The 18,120-nt window shown below is 44.6% G+C and overlaps 1 protein-coding gene across 1 annotated transcript in view; it reads left to right on the forward strand.

The window, feature by feature from the left end:
- LOC122547709 (uncharacterized) overlaps nucleotides 1–18,120 on the forward strand; it is a 609,753-nt gene that overhangs the window by 105,948 nt on the left and 485,685 nt on the right. Inside the window, exons 2-5 of the mRNA XM_087989511.1 lie at nucleotides 6,872–6,933; nucleotides 8,406–8,501; nucleotides 16,538–16,618; nucleotides 16,722–16,814. Of these exons, the coding sequence (XP_087845637.1) occupies nucleotides 6,872–6,933; nucleotides 8,406–8,501; nucleotides 16,538–16,618; nucleotides 16,722–16,814 (332 nt within the window). The remainder of the gene's footprint in view (nucleotides 1–6,871; nucleotides 6,934–8,405; nucleotides 8,502–16,537; nucleotides 16,619–16,721; nucleotides 16,815–18,120) is intronic.

Here is an 18,120-nt window from a genome sequence, read left to right on the forward strand (position 1 = left end):
GATTTACCTAGACTTTTATTTTAATTAAAATTCTCAAATTTCTCACAGTGGGATTTGAAATTGTTAATAGCCTCAGCATCTAACCCAGTAATATAATCGTTGCATAATCCACTCAGAGATTCTGCTGTTTGTCAGTAAACATCTCAGGATCTGTGTGCACTGACAGAGGCTGGAAACAAAGGAGGCCATTCAGCCCCTCAAGTCCATTAAACCAAGGCTACTTTTTATTCTAACTCAATACACCTGAGTTCGTTCTGTAAACCAAAAATAGCCTTGCCTATCAAAAATCTTGGGATCTTAGTTTTGCAGGATTCCCATCCATCACAGAAGCTTTATGTTTCAGTCACACAATTCCAAATTTTCACTGCATATTGTGGGAAGAGGGTGTTTCAGGCCACGTTTAGTTTAGAGGTCAGCCCCATGACTGTTGTGACTTGTGACTTCATAGTTGTGATGATTATTTAAACCCAGGAGCGTTCAGCACCTGGTGACAGGGAGAGTCCAGCAGTTGCTGAGGCCCCTCGTGAGATTCAAGAAAGTGTCAGGCTTGAGGAGCATCTAGGACAGACATGACTGCTCTAAATCCCTGCTAACACCAAACTCTGGAGATAATGGGGACCCTGTGGAATTCTCTGCCACAGAAAGCGGTTGAGGCCAAAACATTGAATGTTTTCAGGAAGGTGTTAGATGTAGTTCATAGGGCTAAAGGGATGGAATGCTGTGATGAGAAATTTGGAACAGGGTACTGAGTTCACCCACGATCACATTGAATGCAGAGTAGGCTCAAAGGGCTGAATGCTGCTCCTATTTTCGATCTTTCAATGTTGCTACATGTGATCTCTGTGGGACACTGATTACTCCTTTCAGAAAACGCTGTAGGACACTGGAAGGAATAGTCACAAAGCTCACAATCAGGAGCCAGGTCTCTCAGCTTGGCAATGTTCATTCAATACAATCCAATACAATACAACACAGACACAGGCTCTTCGGCCCAACACAGCCTGCATTGATTCCTAATACATTTGTAGATTCACTACTTATTGCCCCATAAACAGTTTCTATCCCTCTATTCACCTCCCGTTCATGTGTCTATCAAGATACTCCTTAAACTTTGCTAACATGCCTGCTTCCCCCACCTTCACTGGCAGTGTGTTCCGGGTAACCACCACCCTCTGGGTGAAAAGTTTGCCCTGCACTTTTCCCCTAAACCTCTCACTTTGAACCTGTGCCCTTTTGTAGTTGACTTTTGCACCCTGAGAAAAAGCTTCTGACTATCGACCCTACCTATGCCTCTCATAATTTGTAGACCTCTAGTAAGTCATTCCTCAGCCTCTGCCTTTCCAGTGAAAGCAATCTGAGTTATTCCAAACTCTCCTCATAGCTAAAACCCCCCAGACCAGGCAACATCCTGGTAAACCTTCACTGCACCCTCTCCAAAGCATCCATGTCCTCTTGTGTGGTGATCAGAACTGCATGTAATATTCTAAATGTGGCCTAACTAAGGTTTTATACAGTTGTAACATAACTTGCCAACTTTTAAATTCAATACCCTGGTCAATGAAGGCAATTGTGCTGTGTGCCCTCTTGACCACGATATCCTCCTGTGTTGCCATGTTCAGGGATCTGTGGACCTGTTCACCCAGATCCCTCTGTATATCAATGCTCCTGAGCGTTCTGCCATTATTGTATAATTCACACCTGCATTTGTTCTTCCTGGATCTGGATGTCTGGATTAAATTCCATTAGCCATTTCTCTGCCCAAGTCTGCAATCCATCTGTATCCCGCAGTATCATTTGACAACCTTCCTCACTGTCTGCAGCTTTGATAATTTTGATGTCATCTACAAACTTAGTAAGCAGATCACTTTCATTTTCCTCCAGATCATTTAATATATTACATACATCAAAGGTCCCAGCCCTGATTCCTGTGGAACAACACTAGTTACTAATTTCCATTCAGAAAAGCACACTTCCACTACTATTCTCTGTCTTCTATGATGAAGCCATTTATATATCCATCCAGCCAGCTCACTCCAGGTCCCACGAGACTCTACCTGTTATACCAGACTTCCATGAAGTACCTTATCAAATACCTTACTAAAGTCCATGTAGACAACATCCACTGCCCTTCCCACATCAATCATTCTTGTCACCTGAAAAAACTCAATCAAATTGGTGAGACATGACCTTTCCCACACAAACCCATGTTGCCTATCATTAACAATTCCATTCATTTCCAAATGTGAATAAATCCTGTCTTTCATTATCTTCTCCAAAGTCTTCCCTCCACTAATGTCAGGCTCACTGACTTGTAATTACCTGGATTATCTCTGTTTTCCTCTTAAAAAAAAGGAACAACATTGATCATTTTCCAATTGTCTGGAACCTCATCTGAAGCCAGACAGAATGCAAAGATATGGTCGGCACCGTGGCACAGTGGTTAGCACTGCTGCCTCACAGAGCTAGAGACCTGAGTTCAATTCCCACCTCAGGTGACTGACCATATGGCGTTTGCACATTCTCCCCGTGTCTGCGTGGGTTTCCTCCCACAGTCCAAAAATGTGCAGGTTAGGTGAATTGGCCGTGCTAAATTGCCTGTAGTGTTCGGTGAAGAGGTAAATGTAGGGGAATGGGTCTGGGTGGGTTGTGCTTCGGTGGGTAGGTGTGGACTTGTTGGGCCGAAGGGCCTGTTTCCACACTGTAAGTAATCTAATCTAATATCTGTTCAGGACCCAGCTACTGCCTCCCACAGTTTCCTGGGATGGATCCCATCTGATTCTGGGGTCTTTTCTATGTTAATCCATTACAATACCTCTGACACTTCCTTCTTCATTATGTTGACCTGCCCGAGAGTATTCACACATGTTTCCCCCACCTCAACATCCCTCGTGTCCCTGTCATGGTTTTACCATTGTATGTAGAAAACAACGTTCCATATAACCTTTCATTTCGACCAGCACCAGGGGAGGAAGACTCACAAAGTGTTTTCAGCTAGGACTTGCTTCTTTGCTCTTTTTCTATGACATTTCAGCAGCTTTCAGCAGCTCTGAACGTTCCTCTGTTCCTCTTTAAATAGCTGTACTTCCATACAGATCTTCAACCCTCAATCTCAGCTCCACTCTTGACACCATGATCAGAATCTTCCTATTCCCTGACGACACGGACCATGGTGAGAAATTTGGAAGAATGGTGTGAGAAGTCGAGCGAGGCCTTTCCTTACATTGGGAGCAACAAGTTGCAATTTCTAACTGAGATCCGGACATTGAGACAAGATTCACACTAGGGAGCAATGAGAGGCCTATTAATGGGGATTACTGTGTCATTGTCACCCTCATTTTTACTTAATCTTACCTTATTGATATGCAGAATATGTGATAATGAGAGTAGTGAAGCATGAGTCTTGGTGGGAGATGGAGAGGGAGAGTGAATGTGATATGTTAGAGAGAGAGGATGGTGGCAGTTGAATTGTTGGAGTGGAGAAGGTCATTGACTTTCTTTATATAGGGCTGGGCATTCGTCCAGACAGCTGAGACTGCACTGACCAGTCTGTTAACCTCAGACCAGGCTGCCAGGGCCTAGTGTCATGGCCTTCACTACTGTACCTGAGAGAAAAGGATGTCCCTCACCTGCATCGACCCGCCCACCTCCAGCTCCCTACCTGTGAAGCAGGACGCCAGTTTCCCCATATCTACCACATCCGGGACAGATATCCTGAACCATGCAGGGCAGCTGGTGCTTGACTGGGTGCACACAGCCCTTTAAAGATGGTGCCAACACCAGGAATCCTGGGATGTCATGACAGCAGCAAGTACTTTAGGCTTTGGCGTGTTGTGGAATCAGGCCAGCATCAGACGAAGGGGGGCAAGTAAGGAGTTAACAAGGCAAATTTACAACAATAATGCAATAAAACGTGCCAGGCCTCATCGAGAAAAACCATCCATGAAACCCATTAAAAATTAGCACTTTGCCAAAATTGGATAAGATTTAGCTCCATATTATGTGCTCGCAAGACAACAGCCTTATCCCAACTAGTTCTTTATTAAATTGGCTGTAAGATGGTTGTAAGAGGTCACGTGGTACACAATCTTATTTCTATCTAAACATAAAACTGCTTTTTCTCCCCAGCTACTTCCAGTCAGTGGTCACGCACCAGTTATAACCATCAGGAAATGCTTTGAGGCTTAACAGCCATATCTCCTCAGAAGGTGTCCTGGAGCAAGAGAGCATTTTTAAAAACTTTCTGGAGACTCTCGGGCAGTCCGAGGGGTTTGAGAATGCGAGTATGTGGCATGGGTAACAGTGAGTGTTTGAAGGTGGAGAAGGTGATGTGATCACCTTGTAGAGACTTGCACATGAAGCATGGAGACTCAAGCAAAGGGGTAATCTGAAACTGGAGAATTCCAACATACTCATTTTGTTCTTAAACAGGTTTAAACATTCAGCAAGATGTGAGGTACCTGCCAACTGATTGACTTGCCCCAACTTGATCTAGCAGGTTACTTCTTTATCACTAATACAGTGCTGCTTGTTATCAAAGATTATTGTACACGTATGTAAAAGCTGATCACGTGTAAATAGTAACATTGTGATTTTGGACTCAGAAACTTTAATATTCCATTTAGTTCCTATAAATATAAACCCTAGTTTTTCAGGAATCAAAGGATATTGCAATTGTTACTTAATTATGTCTAATTACTCATTTAAATACACATAGGAACAGTTAGATCTTGCTTTTGTTAATTCTACTGGGAGGGGCTGTTTTGTGGGAACTGGTAATGTCCCTACCTCTGGACCTGAGGTGAAGTCCCACCTGCTTACTGGAGGTGTATAAGATTGTGAGCGGCGTGGACAGGGTGAATAGAAAGCAGCTGTTCCCCTTATTTGAAGGATTATTAAGAAGGAGGCAAAAAAATTAAACAGGAGTATCACATGGGTTAAATAAAGAAACAGGAGTATCAGAGGTTCTGTTCACTCTGAGAGCTGGCTCTGAGGGAGCTGGATCAGAGTGAAGGATTCTCCATTTTTGTCAGTGACTGACTCTGAGCTGGCTGCCCACATCCAGTGTACTGTGAGGAGGAGGAGGAAGAAGAAGAGAATCTCCCTTGGGGAAAAAAAAACAAGGAGGCACACTTTTAAGGTGGAAAGCAGAAGGTTTAGGTGAATTAAAAAAGTATTGCATCCAGAGGGTGTTAAGGTTCTGGCGTGCACTGCCAGGAGGGTGGTTGAGGTGAAATATCACAACCTCTAAAAAGTACTCGGATGAGCATCTGAAATGTCAAAACATTCACAGCTGTGGGCCCAATATTGGAAAGTAGGTTGAGTTTAAATTAAGCGTAGGTTTGGCATCCAGCCTCCTCTGTACTCTATCATTCTATGATTTACTCTCTCTGTCACTGTTGTTCAGTAGCGGCAGTGTGTACCATCCTCAAGATATACCACAGAGATTTGCCTCCTCAGACAGCACCTTCCAAACCCATGACCATTCCCATCTAGAAGGACAAGAACAGCAGATACTAGGGACACCACTGACAGATTCCCCTCTGAGCCAGTCACCAACCTGACTTAGAAATATATTGTCATTCTGACACTGTCACTGGGTCAAAATCCTGGGTCAACCTAAGGGCAGTAGGGTCAACCTATAGAAGTTGGACTACTTAAGGCCATAAGATATAGGAGCAGAATTAGGTTATTTGGCCCACTGAGTCTGCTCCACCATTCAATCATGGTTGATATGTTTCTCAACCCCATTTTCTTGCCTTCTCCTCATAGCCCTTGATCTTGTCACCAATCAAGAGCCTATCTATCTGTCTTAAAACACTAAAAAGCTTGGCCTCTACAGCCTTATGCGGCAGTGAGTTCCACAGATTCCCCACCGTCTGGCTGAAGAAATTCCACCTCATCTCAGTTCCTAAGGGCTGTCCATTCACTCTCAGGCTATGCCCTTTGGTCCTATTCTCTGCTGCTAGTGGAAACATCTTCTCCACATCCACTCTATCTAGGCCTCTCAGTGTTCTGGAAGTTTCAATCAGAACCCTCCTTATCTTTCTAAACTTGATCCCGTGTACAGACCCAAAGACCTCAACCACTTCTCATATGACAAGCCCTTCATCACTGGGATCACTCTTGGGAACCTTCTCTGGACCCCTCCAACACCAGCAAATCCTTCCTTAGATAAGGGGCCCAAACTGCTCACAATATTCCAATTATGATCTGACCAGAGCCTTATACAGCCCCAGCAGGGCATCTCTGTTCTTGTATTCTAGCCCTGTTGAAATGAATGCTAACATTGCACTTACCTTTCTAACTGCCAACTGAACCTACACGTTAACCCTAAGAGAAAGAGGATTTCCAAATCTTCAGATTTCCAAAGCCTTTTTTGTTCAGAAAATGGTCCACATTCTGTGAGAGAATGATATAAATATGAATAATGCCTTTTGAAAGTCACTGTACACTGTACACCGCATCAGCATCATTGCCCTCATCACCCTTCTCTGTTACATTTTCAAAAAAGCTCCAGCAAGTTAAACACAATTTCCTCTTTAGAAATCCATGCTGACTCTTCTTAACCACCTTGTCTTCTCCATGTGACTACTAATTTTAACACAAATTGTTGTTTCTAGATGTTCAAACACCATTGAAGTTAAATGACCGGTTTGTAATTACTGGATTTATCTTTATAGCCTTTATGTACAAGGCCATAATGAATGTTTCTCCAGTCTCCTGGCTCCTCCACCATGTCAACACCCTGTAATTTCTACCTTCCCTTCTTTCCATACCCTTGAACACAGTTCACCTTGTCCTTGCTGTTACTTCGATGAGCTGGGAGGGTGTCAGAATGATTTTATAACTGCACATATCTTACATTTTACAGCTGAACATGAAAAGGTTCAAAACCGGACTTTCACAAACTGGGTCAACGCACAACTAGCAAAGGTAAGAGTTAAGGGATGACGCAAATTTCAGATGCATTTCTATAGCGCCACAAACTTGGAACATTCCAAAGTCCCAGTGAGATACTGTTGAGGTGTACTTCCTGCTGTAACACAGGAAATACATCATCCAGTCTCTACACAGTAAACAGGCAATGAGGAGATCACTTACATTAATGATATTGGTTGATTGATATATATCGGCTGGGGAAGCTATGGAGAACACAACAACATAAGAACCAGGAGTAGGTGTGGGCAATTCAGCCCCTCGAGCCCGCTCCATGATTTGATACAACCATGCCTGATCTCATCTTTAAAAATCACACAACACCAGGTTATAGTCCACCAGGTTTAATTGGAAACACTAGCTTTCGGAGTGCTGCTCCTTCATCGAGTAGTTGCGGAGAAGCAGCGCTCTGAAAGCTAGTGCTTCCAATTAAACCTGTTGGACTATAACCTGGTGTTGTGTGATTTTTAAGTTTGTTCACCCCAGTCCAACACCGGCATCTCCAAATCATGATCTCATCTTGGCCTCAACTCCACTTTCCTGCCCTCTCTCCATAACCCTTCAATTCATTACTGATTAAAACTTCTGTCAATCTCCTCTTTAAATTTGCTTGAAGTCTCAGCAGCCACTGCACTTCCACAGATTCATAGTCCTTTGACAGAGTAGTTTCTTCTCATCTCTGTTTTAAATCTGCTTCCCCTTATCCCTGAACAATGACCTCGCGTTCTAGATTGCCCCACATGAGGAAACGTCCCCTCTGTGCCTACTTTCTTCAATCTGCTTTAGCATCTTTTATACCTCAATTAAATCTCTTTCTCATTCTTCTCAACTCCAGAGAATTTCAGTCTGAATTGCTCAATCTCTCTTCATAAAACAAAACCGTCATCTTGCGAATCAGTCCTCTTTGTGGACTTGGTGCCGCGGGATCCACCTGTGAGGTTTAACATCTCACTTGACAGTGCAGCTCCCACTCTCTCCCTCAAGTTTGATACTAAAAAGATTTTCAATTGTATATTAATGTTTTATAATAGAGGAGGTGATGGCCAGTGGTATTATCGCTAGTCTATTACAGAAACTCAGGTAATGTTTTAAATTTGAATCTACCACGGCAGACGGTGAAGTTTGAAATCAGTAAAAATCTGGACTTAAGAGTCAAAACATGACCATGAAACAATCATAGGTTGTTGGGGAAACCCCGTCTGGTTCACTAATGAACATCTGCCATCCTTACCCTGGTCTGACCTACTTGTGACTCCTGAACCATAGCAATGTGGTTGACTCGCAACTGCCCTCTGCCAGTGACACCAGCATCCCACAAATGAACTAAAAAATACTCAAGGCTCTGGAGTGGGATTTGAGTCCCATCATACCTTGAGGCAAGAGTGCTATGCAGTGAGCCGCTCAGTGAATGGAGGGGTGTGGCTGTGTAAAATGAATCAGACTAACATTCTTCTGTTCCATCCTAACAGCACAAACCCCCATCTGTCATCCAGGACTTGTTCCAGGATCTTCGGGATGGACACAGACTCTTGGATTTACTGGAGGTTCTGTCAGGACAACAGATGGTGAGAAAGGAACTGAGCAATACAGTAACTGGTGGAGTTAATCAGCCTGAGGCCTTAGTGTGATGAGCTAGGTCACAACACAGAGACCAATGAAAAGGCCATTCAGCCTGCTTGAACCTAAGGCTGCCAACTCCATTTGCATTCCTCAAGATTTAATCCAACAACCTCTCCCATTCCCCACCAACTGATTCCAGTCACATCTACAGTGACGGCTATCAGGAAGAGTCTGAAAGGTGATAGAGTATGGCACTGGAGAAAGTACAGCAGGTCAAGCAGCATCTGAGGAGCAGGATGGTCAATGTTTCAGGCAGGACCCTTCTTCAGGATCTGAAGAAGGCCTTATGCCTGAAATGTTGACTCTCCTGCTCCTCTGATGCTGCCTGACCTGCTGTACTTTCTCCAGTGCCACGCTTTATCAACTCTAACTCTCCAACATCTGCAGTCCTCACTTTCTTCCAGGAAGAGACTGAACAGGCTGGGGATCTTTTCTTTAGAAAAGAGGAGGCTTTTTAAAATTATCAAGGGGGTTGGCATTTCCGAGGGAGAGCAAAACTAGTGGCTGTCAGTATAAGAGAGATCCTAATAAATCCAACTGGGAAAACCCTTGCCTCAGAGAATGGTGAGGATGTGGAGCTCACTACTGAAGGGGAAGGAGATGCTTGCTGGGCATACAAATAAACAGATGGAAAAGGGCCACTTGGCCCCTCAAGCCTGCTTCATCTTTAATAAGATCCTAGTTGAGCAGATTGTAACCTCAAATCTGCATTCCTGCCTACCACTGATAACCTTTTACCCCTTATTTTTTGCCAAGAATCTATCCACCTCTACCTTAAAAATGTTCAAGGACTCTTTCAGAGAGAGAGTTCCAAAGTCTCACAACTCTGCGAGAAAAGAATTATTACAATAGTCTCTCACATCCCCAAATGAGATATGTACACTCCTCAATTTTAATTTAACATGTAAATGTGTACCTCAATTTTGAAGCAGTGATTCCTAATTATAACATAGAACATAGAAAAGTACAGCACCGAACAGGCACTTTGGCCCATGATGTCGTGCCGCGGATTAATCCTAATGTAAAATAAAATAACCTAACCTACGCACCCTTCAATTCACTGCTATCCATGTGCATGTCCAGCAGTCACTTAAATGTCCCTAATGACTCTGCGTCCACCACCACCGCTGGTAACGCATTCCATGCATTCACAACTCTCTGCGTAAAGAACCTACCACAATTGTCCCCTCTATACGTTGCTCCTAACACCTTAAATCCTGCTCTGGGGAAAAGTCTCTGGCCATTGACTCTATCCATGCCTCTCATTACCTTGTATACCTCGATCAGGTCACTTGTCTACCTCTTTCTCTCCAGAGAGAAAAGTCTGAGCTTATTCAACCTCTCTTTGTAAGGCAAGTCCTCCAGTCCAGGCAGCATCCTGGTAAACCTTCTTTGCACCCTCTCTAAAGCCTCTGTATCTTTCCTATTGTAGGGCATCCAGAACAAGACACAATATTTCAAGTGTGGTTTCACCAGGGACTTGTAGAGCTGTAGCAAAACCACGCGGCTCTTAAACTCAATCTCCCTGTTAATGAATGCCAAAACACCATATGCTTTCTTAACAACCCTATCCACTTGGGTGGCAACTTTGAGGGATCTATGCACTTGAACACCAAGATCGCTCTTTTCCTCCACACTGTCAAGAATCCTGTCTTTAATCTGATATTCAGCATTCGCGTTCGACCTTCCAAAATGCATCACTTCACATTTATCCAGGCTGAACTCCATCTGCGATTTCCCAGCCCAGCTCTGCATCCTGTCTATGTCGCTCTGCAGCCTGCAGTAGCCCTCTACACTATCGATGACACCTCCAACCTTTGTGTCATCAGCAAATTTACTAACCCACCCCTCAACCTCCTCATCCAAGTCATTTATAAAAACTACAAAAGCAGAGGCCCAAGCATAGAGCCGTGTGGCAGAATACTTTCCATCTATAACCACACTCTGCCTTCTGTCCACCAATCAATTCTGAATCCAGACAGCCAAATCTCTCTATATCCCATACCCCCTGACTTTATGAATGAGCCTACCATGGGGAACCTTATCAAGTGCTTTGCTGAAGTCCATATACACCACATCCATTGCTCGACCTTCATCGACCTGTCTCATCACCTCCTCAAAGAACTGAATAAGATTTGTGAGGCATGACCTGCCCCTCACAAAGCCATGCTGACTGCCTTTAATCATGCTATGCCTTGCCAAATAGTCATAAATCCTATCCCTCAGAATTCTTTCCAAAACCTTGCTGACCACAGATGTAAGACTTACTGGTCTGTAATTGTCACGGATTTCCATATTCCCCTTCTTGAAAATAGGAACAATTTTCCTCCAATCCTCTGGTACGACTCTCATGGAAAGTGAGGAAGCAAAGATTTTTGCCAGTGGCTTAGCAACCTCCTTTTTTCACTTCTCAGAGCAGCCTAGGATAAATCTGGTCTGGCCCTGGGGACTTAAAATCTTAATGTTTGCCAAAATTTCCAGCATATTAACTTTATCAATATTGATCTGTTCAAGCCTGTTTCCCAGCTCCTCCAAATTCTCATTCACAACAAGGTCCCTTTCCTTAGTGAAAACCAAAGCAAAAAACTCATTTAGGGCTTCCCCTATCTGCTCAGACTCCACGCACAAGTTCCCTCCGCTACCCCTGACCAGCCCTACCTTCTCCCTGATCATTCTCTATTCCTCACGTGTGAGTAAAATGCCTTTGGGTTCTCCCTAATCCTTTCTGTCAAGCCTTTTTCATGCTCCCTTCTGGCTCTCCTCAGTCTATTTCTGAGCTCCTTTCTAGTAAGCCGGTAATTATCTAAAGCTGTGCTAGATCCTTGCTTCCTCCACCTAACGTAAGCTGCCTTCTTCCTTTTGATAAGAAGCTCCTCTGATCTTGTCATCCAAGGCTCCTTAATCTTACCCCTTCTTGCCTGTCTCAGAGGAACAAATTTATGTATCTCTCGCAACAACTGCTCCTTAAACAGTCTCCATATGTCTGCTGTGCCCTTTCTGTGGAGCAATTGTTCCCAATCTGTTCTTCCCAACTTCCGTCTGACAGCATCATAATTTCCTTTTCCCCAATTAACTATCTTCCCTTGGTAACTGCTCCTTTCCCTCTCCATGGCTATGGTAAATGTGAGGCAGTTATGGTCACTGTCACCAAAGTGTTCTCGCACCGCGAGATCTGACACCTGTCCTGGCTCATTGCCGAGCACCAAATCCAAAATGGTCTCTCCCCTCGTCAGCCTGTCTACATACTGAGTCAGGAAACCCTCCTGAACTCACCTGACAAAAACGGCTCCATCCAAACCATCTGCACTAGGTAGGTTCCAGTCAATATCGGGAAAGTTGAAATCACCCATAACAACAACCCTACTACTTTTGCATTTTTCCAAAATCTACCGGCCTATGAGCTCTTTGATCTCTCTACTGCTATTAGGTGGTCTGTGAAAACCCCCAATGCGGTGACTGTTCCCTTGCTGTTCCTAACTTCCACCCATACTGACTCAGTAGACAAACCTTCCTCAACAACCTTCGTTTCTGTAGCTGTGATGCACTCTCTGATTAGCAATGTTATACCCCCTCCTCTTTTTTCCACCCTCCCTGTTCTTTATAAATGTTATAAACCCTGGAACATCGAGCAACCATTCCTACCCCTGTGAAGCCCATGTCTCTGATATGGCCACAACATCATAGCCCCAAGTACTGATCCATGCTCTAAGTACATCACACTTATTTCTGACACTCCTAGCGTTAAAGCAAACACATTTTAACCGATTCCTTTGTTTCATCTCGTGAGAAACCTTCCCAATAGATTCAGTACATCCTGTCACTGCCCCATCTACAACTGCCCTCCTCTCAGATGTGTAGCTCTGGCTCCCCCCCCCCATCGCCAAACTAGTTTAAATCCTCCCGAATCACATGAGCACATCTCCCACCCAGGAGATTTGTGCCCCTCTAGTTCAGGTGCAACCTGTCCTTCATGTACAGGTCCCACCTTCCCCAGAAGGTATCCCAATGGTCTAGGTATCTGAAGCCCTCCCTCCTGCACCAGCCTCGCAGCCACGTGTTAAGCTGCATTCGCTGCCTGTTCCTCACCTCACTATCTCATGGCACCGGTAGCAAACCTGAGATCACTCCTCTACTCGTCCTGCTCTTCAGCTTCCAACCTAACTCTCTGCAGTCACGTTTCAGATCCCCAGTCCCTTTCTTGGCTATATCATTGGTGCCAATACGTACCATGATCTCTGTTAGGGCAATTGCATGTTCTTCCTGCACAATGTGGCAGGTGAGAGACACGACACATGTCTCTGTCAACCACATCTGCAAGAAGTGCACCCAACTCCAGCTCCTTGAAATCCGGGTTAGAGAACTGAAGCTGGAGCTGGATAAACTGCGGATCATCCGGGAGGCTGAAGGGTAAATTGAGAGGAGGTACAGAGAGGTGGTCACTCCCCAGACACAGGATAAGGACAACTGGGTTACTGTCAGCGGAAGGAAAGAGAACCAACAGACAGAGCAGGAATTCCCCTCAGCAAGAAGTATACCATTTTGGATACTGCTGGTGGGGACGGCCTACCAGGGAACACCATAGTTGTCAGGTCTTTGGCACTGAGCCTGGCACCGTGGCTCAGAATCTTGTAAACCCGATCTGCGACATCCTGGACCCTGGCACCAGGGAGATAACACACCTTCCAGGAGTCCCGTTCCTGACCCAAAATCTCCTGTCAATCCGTCTAACTATTGAATCCCATATCACTAGTGCTTTCCTATTCTCCCCCCTCTTCCCTTCTGAGCCACAGTGCCAGGCTCAGTGCCAAAGACCTGACAACTATGGCGTTCCCTGGTAGGCCGTCCCCACCAGCAGTATCCAAAATGGTATACTTCTTGCTGAGGGGAATTCCTGCTCTGTCTGTTGGCTCTCTTTCCTTCCCCTGACAGTAACCCAGTTGTCCTTATCCTGTGTCTGGGGAGTGACCACCTCCCTGTACCTCCTCTCAATTTACCCTTCAGCCTCCCGGATGATCCGCAGTTTATCCAGCTCCAGCTCCAGTTCCCTAACCCGGATTTCAAGGAGCTGGAATTGGGTGCACTTCCTGCAGATGTGGTTGACAGAGACATGTGTCGTGTCTCTCACCTGCCACATTGTTCAGGAAGAACATGCAATTGCCCTAACAGCCATACCCTGCTAATCTGAAAGCCCGCACAAGACTAATCAAGGAAGAGAAGAAAAAAAGAGAAAACCTGAAAACTTACCAAGTTTACAGACTCTTAGTAAGGTTAGAGGAAGTGGGTGGGAGGGATGCCCTATGATGTAGTCTTGGGTTTAGATCTCACCCACTTAAAAAATTCCTGGCAGCCCTTGCTTCCCTCCACCCTCTCTCCTTGCCGCTCTGTTCAAAATGGAAGCTCGATACCTGAAGTCCCTTTGTAAGTGGGAAAAATGTACCTACCCAGCACCCTCGCTTCTCTCCGCCCTGTTGTCGATTCTCCTACAAGAGGAAACATCCTCCCCATACCCACCTGGTCAAAACCCCTCACCATAGGATCATAAAATCCCTATAGTGTGGAAACAGGCCATTTGGCCCAACAAGTCCACACGAACCCTCCAAAGAGTAACCCACCTACATATCCCTGAACACTATGGGCAATATAGCATGGCCAATTCACCTAAACTGCACATCTTTGGATTGAGGGAGGAAACCAGAGCACCTGGATGAAACCCATGCAGACACAGGGAAAATGTACAAATTCCACACCAACAGTTGTCTGAGGCTGGAGTTGAACCCAAGTCCCTGACACTATAAGGCAGCAGTGCTAAACACTGAGACACCACACCACCCAAGCACATCAAGCATTGAACATAGAACCACTACAGCACAGGAACGGGCCCTTTGGCCCAAGTGTTGTGCCAAACATGACACCACATTAAATTAATCCCTTCTGCCTGCCCTATGGTCCAGATTCCTCCATCCCTTCCATAAACCTAAGATCTTCAGTTACCTGTGAACCAATTACACGGCTGTCTGCGGGTAAAAGGCTTTGTCATCAATAACTGGTCACTAGTCCATAGACCAAGCAACTTCTTGTTAACACCCAGCTGTATCTGTACACAGCCCCTCGGATCCAGTTCGTCTACAGCCAATTCACTTACTGCTTCTTCAAACAGCTGTTTCCACAATGCTTGCTGTCAGTCTCAGGTGACTTGCTTTTCAAAATCTTTAAAAGACTGTTTTAAAACAGTTCTTCCCCATTTCAGCCCACAACTTAAAACAAAAGCAAAGATCAAAAGGCACAGTGTTTCCAATTTGGAAACAAGGATGAGAACAGTGTATATGTGGAATCTGATGTCAGTCAATGAGCACAGAGGCAATGGGGGAATGGGACTTGATGTGAGTTAAGACATGGAGAGCAACGATTTAGATTGCCTCAAGTTGATGAGAGATAGAAGGTGGGAGACCTGTCAGTGGTGCATTGGAAAGACTGAGTAGAGAGGTCAAAAGGGCATGAATAAGGTCTTGAGCCGTAGATAGGCCAAGACGCAGGTGAAGCCGGCTGATGTCACTGAGGTGGAAACGGTTGATCTTAGTGATGGCGGGGGTATTGGGGCAGAAGCGCATCTCAGGACTAAATGTAATGCCAAGATTGTGAACATATTGGCTTAATATCAGACTGTTGCCAGGGAGAGGGTTGGAACCACTAATAAGGGAATGGAGTTTGGAGCAGAGAGTGGATCATGATTTTTCAGCCTTTCGAATAATTAATTTGAGGGGACTGTTGCTGATCCAGTCCTGGATGTCAGATAAGCCATTCGATAATTTAAAGACAGCGGAGGAATGAAGAGAGGCAGTGATGGACTAGAGCGGGGATGTCCTTAATGTACATATGTACTGAGAAATAGGAGTGGTCATAGATAGGGGACACCGTAGATAACGGTGCAGGTGTAGAATCCTTTAAAGTGACTCTCTGGCTAAGATTAGATAGATATCAGTGAAATCAGGTGAGAGTAGTGTTAGAGTTTGGGAGTTTACATCCACAGTCACCTAATATAATCAGTCTATTTGTAAGGAATTTTCAGGTATTGAAAGTTTGTTGAGAGGCAGCCATTTAGATATGATACATGAGTGAATCCAACAAATAAACATGTAACCCTTGTTAACACGGAGTGCTAACATGTGTGGATCTCATTAAAGTTGTAAAGGAAACATTCTGCTCCCTCAGTAAAATTTAGGGGAACTCTTCCCTGGGTCTTCCCTCCACCTCTGCTGGTCCATCTTCCATCTGAAGAAGACAACTTCCTGAAGAAGAGTGACCAGTACAAGGACCGCTTGATGAGGAATGCTCTCTGTCCCTGAGCAATTGTTGATATGTCCTGTTTCACAGTTTATGCTAAATTAATCACCCTTTCAGTCCGTGGACAGGACACAGCAACTTGTGATGGCCATTGTCCCCTCATCCACCTTCAGATGAATCCTTAGAATCCCTACAATGTGGAAACAGGTTAAATTGTCATGTTTTCTGAGCTAAAACCTTCTCCTTTTCTAACCACTGTGTTGATAAGATGGTACACATGGTGCCACGTGGTTCCTTGGTGTTAGCTCGATGGAACCTTGTGACCTCGGTGAGCCTGGTGTTTCCTGTGAATTGTTGGAGAGGTGTTGGAGAAAGATGTATTAGTCAGTGGCTTCAGAGAGCTCAAGGCGGGCAGGGAGGGAGACTTTACCTTTCTCACATGCACACACAGGATTTCACTTTTAATGTATAGTGAGATTAATTTTAATGAAATCTATTTCATTACTGTGCCAGGGCAGAACCATGATTCAAGGGATTATCCACAAATATTAGAAATAGTTGGAAATGGAGTTTGGAGGCACACTGAAAGCAGGGAGTCTAATGAGAAACCTGAGATGATCTGAGACCGGTGAAGGATGAGGGATGGAGATGTTGTTCATTGTAATGTGACGTAACACATTTTTGGTTTGTTTTCCTGTAGGCACATGATAGAGCACATTCCAATCCCATTCACTGGATGAGCAACGTCACAACTGCTCTGAACTTTTTAAGGAGTAAATCGGTCAGTTATTTCATTTTCTGTTTTTTGATGTGCTAGGGTATTCACTTTTTGCCACAGCTACAACCCGAATTATTCAGTAATGCTGCTTGCTTTGATATTTCAGATAAAGTTGGTGAACATTAATGTCCTGGACATTGTGGATGGGAATCCTACCGTCATCTTGGGGCTGATTTGGTCCATTATATTGTATTTCCAGGTGTGTATTTTACTAGATTCTTTGGGGTAAAGGCTGTCTTTCTCTCTTGGCACCACCTCAAGAGATGATGCTGTAGTAGGAATGTCAGTGGGCTAATGATCCAGGTACTCTGATTAATGCTCTTAGGATGTGGGTTCAAATCCCATTGGGATAGCTGATTTAAATTCAATTTATAAATCTGGAATATTCAATAAAGTGATGATGGTTGCAAAGATCTAATTGGTTATTGTTAAAAGCCCACCTGGTTCACCGATGTCACTCAGAGAGTCGTTGTACTGTAAGCATTCCTTGTCAAGCGGTTCTTATAATGGTCACTCTTCTTCAGGAAGCTGTTCTTTTTCAGCTGGAAGGAGGACCAGCAGAGGTGGAGGGAAGACCCAGGGAAGAGTTCCCCGACATTTCCGTGAGAGAGCAGAATGTTGCCTTTACAACTTTAATGAGATCCACACATGTTAGCACTCCATGCTGTCAAGGGTTACATGTTTATTTGTTGGATTCCCTCATGTATCATATCTAAATGGCTGCTTCTCAACAAACTTTCAGATACCTGAAAATTCCTTACGATTGGTAGACTGATTATATTAGGTGACTATGGACGTAAGCTCCGAAATTCTAACACTACTCTCACCTGATTTCACTAATATCTAGCTAATCTTAGCCAGAGAGTCATTTTAAAGGATTCAGTTCCTACACCTGCACCGTTATCTCTGCCAAAGGAGCACCCAGCACTGAGAAATGCCCTACACTATTCTCCACACTCCGGCTCCCTGAAACCGGATACTCCAAAATCCCATTCCAGTAGATTCCCATTTCAGTAACCACACATGTGAGCTATAGCCTTACCCCAATGTGAAACTGAGACGCGCTGGGTTTGGGGGTGGGATTACCATTGGTTTTGTTGCAATGGGGATGTTGTTTCTCACAGCTCAGAGTGAACCCCTCCTGTACATGGAGAGTATTAGCAGTTTTTATTAACTGGCTTGAAAATAGATAAAGGTTGAAACTTTATTGCTGGAACAGCACAGCAGGTCAGGCAGCATCCAGGGAACAGGAGATTCGACGTTTCGGGCACAGGCCCTTCCTGAAGAAGGGCCTGTGCCCGAAACGTCGAATCTCCTGTTCCCTGGATGCTGCCTGACCTGCTGTGCTGTTCCAGCAATAAAGTTTCAACTTTGATCTCCAGCATCTGCAGACCTCACTTTCTCCTTGAAAATAGATAAATGCAGGTGGCCCGATTGAAATGTACCCAAGGTTGCAGTGGGATTGCAGGAGCTGTGACATTAAGTTTCAAGCCCTCTCTGGCCAC

The sequence above is a fragment of the Chiloscyllium plagiosum genome, unplaced genomic scaffold (assembly GCF_037043375.1).
Source record: "Chiloscyllium plagiosum isolate Xiang-an unplaced genomic scaffold, Cpla_swu_hap1 HiC_scaffold_8, whole genome shotgun sequence".
Lineage (NCBI taxonomy): Eukaryota > Metazoa > Chordata > Chondrichthyes > Orectolobiformes > Hemiscylliidae > Chiloscyllium > Chiloscyllium plagiosum.